General features: G+C 40.3%; 1 protein-coding gene and 1 pseudogene across 1 annotated transcript in view; one reads left to right on the forward strand and one right to left on the reverse strand.

The window, feature by feature from the left end:
- Window positions 1-911: 911 nt before the first annotated feature.
- On the reverse strand, window positions 912-1,296 carry LOC102756706 (annotated as a pseudogene).
- A 920-nt stretch (window positions 1,297-2,216) lies between these two features.
- Window positions 2,217-3,313, forward strand: part of LOC102761713 (ras-related protein Rab-4A-like) — a 114,535-nt gene continuing 113,438 nt past the window's right edge. Inside the window, 3 exon segments of the mRNA XM_015559084.1 lie at window positions 2,217-2,321; window positions 2,831-3,194; window positions 3,197-3,309. Of these exon segments, the coding sequence (XP_015414570.1) occupies window positions 2,217-2,321; window positions 2,831-3,194; window positions 3,197-3,309 (582 nt within the window).

Below are 3,313 nucleotides of genomic sequence, written 5' to 3' on the forward strand. Positions count from 1 at the left end.
ATATAATGCCTTAATCAATAAAGAAAGAAAAAAAGTTAATATTTAAACTACTACAATAAACCCTCAATTTCGCGAACCATGATTTAACGGACCACGATTTAACATACAAAATTTCTGGTCAATATGTCATATGTGAAAATTAACACCCTGTTAATTTTTAAATGCTTTTAACCAAGATTTTCTTATAATCACATTAACAGGTTATTTCTTGTTGTTAACTGTAATCTACATATTTGAATTCAAGAGTCACCACTCATAACCAGTGCTCAGTGAATCATAGCACGTGATCATACTGCATCGCAAGTGGCAATCAGTCTGGTCACAGAGCACGATTTCTTTCTTTTAAAAAAAATATCTTATTGATATTTTTTACAGAGAGGAAGGGAGAGGGATAGAGATTTAGAAACATCGATGAGAGAGAAACATCGATCAGCTGCCTCCTGCACATGTCCTACTGGGGATGTGCCTGCAACCAAGGTACATGCCCTTGACCGGAATCGAACCTGGGACCCTTGAGTCCGCAGGCTGATGCTCTATCCACTGAGCCAAACCGGTTAGGGCTATGTCTTCTTTCTTTCTTTTTTTAAGTTTCAGTTATTGCTAGTTAAAGGAAAGCAGCCTTTTCCAAGGGCAACACCGTGAACAGAAGGTCAGAAGAAAGCAGGATGTGGGCCTCTCATAAGCTCATGTTCCAAAACCTGAGCTTGAGGAAAGAGGGCCCGCCTGGGAGCTCAGGGCAACTGGTCAGCAGAGGGATGCTTTGGTGGGATGGAGCAGATCTGCAGCCCACTCTGGTCACTGGATCGGTCTACATGGGCTCTAAGACAATTTCCACCTGCCTATTGGTTGACATGATTAACACTATTATTATCATTAACTTAAGAAATGATGCGTGGAGCGAAGAGAGTGGCTTATTTAGTTGGATTTTGAATTACAATCAGGAAGTAGTCTTTATCAGGTGTGACCATAATTTCATTTTTCTTGGAGCGGATTTGAAGGAAGGTGAGGTCATTCTGGGGGTCAACTTCACGTGTGATGATCCGTGCATGAGGATCATCAAGATGAAGTTGTGCATGTGGTTGGCAGACTGTGTAGTGGTGAGATTGTCTATGGTGCTCTTAATGGGAATGCCTTCTGTGTTCACCACAATGATTCCCTGCACTCCCTTCTGGCTCTGAGGATGCTTCAGTGTCTCCTCCACCTCTGCCATCTCCGATGGATGGGTTAGCTCTGCCAGGGCGTGACTTGCTGCAGCAGTTATAACTCAAGTCCATGTTCCCATGTGCACTAAGCCATGCCCCAGTCATGTGCATTTGTTTACTCGAGGTGACCTATTCAGGATAAATCTAAAATTATAGTAACACATACAAAAAACTTTTCTGTGAAATTGAACTTTTCATACATATTTAATTTCAATTACACAAACTAATTTGTCAATTTTTCAGCATACACATTTGCAAAACCTACTTTATTATATAACAGACTTTTGGCTTTCACAGACAGTCCCTTGCCCAAATTAGTCCTTTAATTCGAGGTTTTACTGTATTGTGGAAATATTAGGGAACTCTTGCCAAGTCTCTGTCTCCTGATGTAATACCTACACAACTGTGAGATTATGAGGATTAAATCAGAAGAGTTGCTGGTTATACACTGAACACTTCAAAGTACTATGAAATAATGATAATAAAGAGAGCTAATATCTATTGACTACTTTGCTGTTTTAGCAGGCATAGTGCTGGTTGCTGTTCATATAGTTTGTCATTTAATACACGCCACAACCCTAAAAAAGGGTACCATTGTTCTATTTTACAACGATAACACAAAATACTACAATAACAACTACAATAAATATCCTGGAGACTTGGGAAGGCTAAGTAGTATTTTCTGTTATAAACTGGAAGAACTATATGAAAATAATTTTGATAAATTTTTGAAATGATTTTGATCAAAACCTTTAGGAGAATTTCTCCAGGAAGTAATACCTAAAACCCAGCTTTGGTTTCATTAAATGGACCACTTTACTCTTTTGTAAAATAATTAGGTCCACCTTCTAATCCCTAGAACCTGCAAGTATGGTCTTATCTGGAACATAGGTATGTGCAGCTTTAAGATAAAAACCTTGAGATGAGGCCATCCTGAATTATCTCCGCATGTCCTAAATCCAATGAACAGTGTCTTCATAAGAGATTCAGAGAAGAGGAAAAGGCAGTGGGACCATGAGAGCAGAGATTGGAGTGATGTGGCAACAAGCCGAAGAATTCCTGGAGCCACCAAAAGCTATGAGAGACAAAGAACAGACTACCATAGAGCCTTCAGAGAGTGTAGCCCTGTGGATTTCCCGCCTCCAGAACAATGAGAAAATACATTTCTGTTGTTGTAAGCCACAAAATGTATGATAATCCATTATGGTAGCCCTAGGAAAATAATACAGAGATCCAGAGAATAGAACTAGAATCAAGTGGCAGAAAGTAAAAGGGCAGACTTTCTAATCATTGAAAATGCTCAAAAGTGCATGCAAGGGGCTGAATTATGAAATTGCTGGCCTTTGGCAATTGGAGTAGTGGTTTAGGGGTTGAACGATCAGGAGGGAAATTTCTTTTTTTTTTTTTTAAATTTTATTTTTTATTACAAAGGGTATTACATATGTGTCAATTTTTCCCCCCCGCCCTAGACAGTCCCCTAGCCTCCCCTATTCCCCAGTGTCTTATGTCCATTGGTTATGCTTATATACATGCATACAAGTCCTTTGATTGATCTCTTACCCCCCTACCTCCTGCCCTCCAACCCTCCCCGGCCTTCCCGCTGCAGTTTGACAATCTGTTTGAGGCAGCTCTTGTTTAAGTTCCTGGTTATTGGAAATATAGGTACTGGCAAGTCGTGCCTGCTTCATCAGTTTATTGTAAAAAGAAAAATAAAAAAAAAATTCAAAGATGACTCCAATCATACCATAGGAGTGAAATTTGGTTCAAAGATAATAAATATTGGTGGTAAATATGTGAAGTTGCAGATATGGGATATAGCCGGCCAAGAGCGATTCAGGTCTGTGATGACCAGAAGCGACTACAGAGGCGCTGCCAGGGCTCTGCTCGTTTATGACATCACCAGCCGGGAAACCTACAATCTGCTTACTAATTGGTTAACAGATGCCAGAATGCTCGCCAGTCAGAACATCGTGATCAACCTCTGTGGAACAAAATGGACCTGGACGCAGACCAGGAAGTGACTCTCTTAGAAGCCTCCAGATTTGCTCAAGAAAATGAACTGATGTTTTTAGAAACAAGTGCATTGATGGGGGAGAGTGTGGAAGAGGCCT

This window comes from Myotis davidii, unplaced genomic scaffold (genome assembly GCF_000327345.1).
Source record: "Myotis davidii unplaced genomic scaffold, ASM32734v1 scaffold450, whole genome shotgun sequence".
Taxonomy (NCBI): Eukaryota; Metazoa; Chordata; class Mammalia; order Chiroptera; family Vespertilionidae; genus Myotis; species Myotis davidii.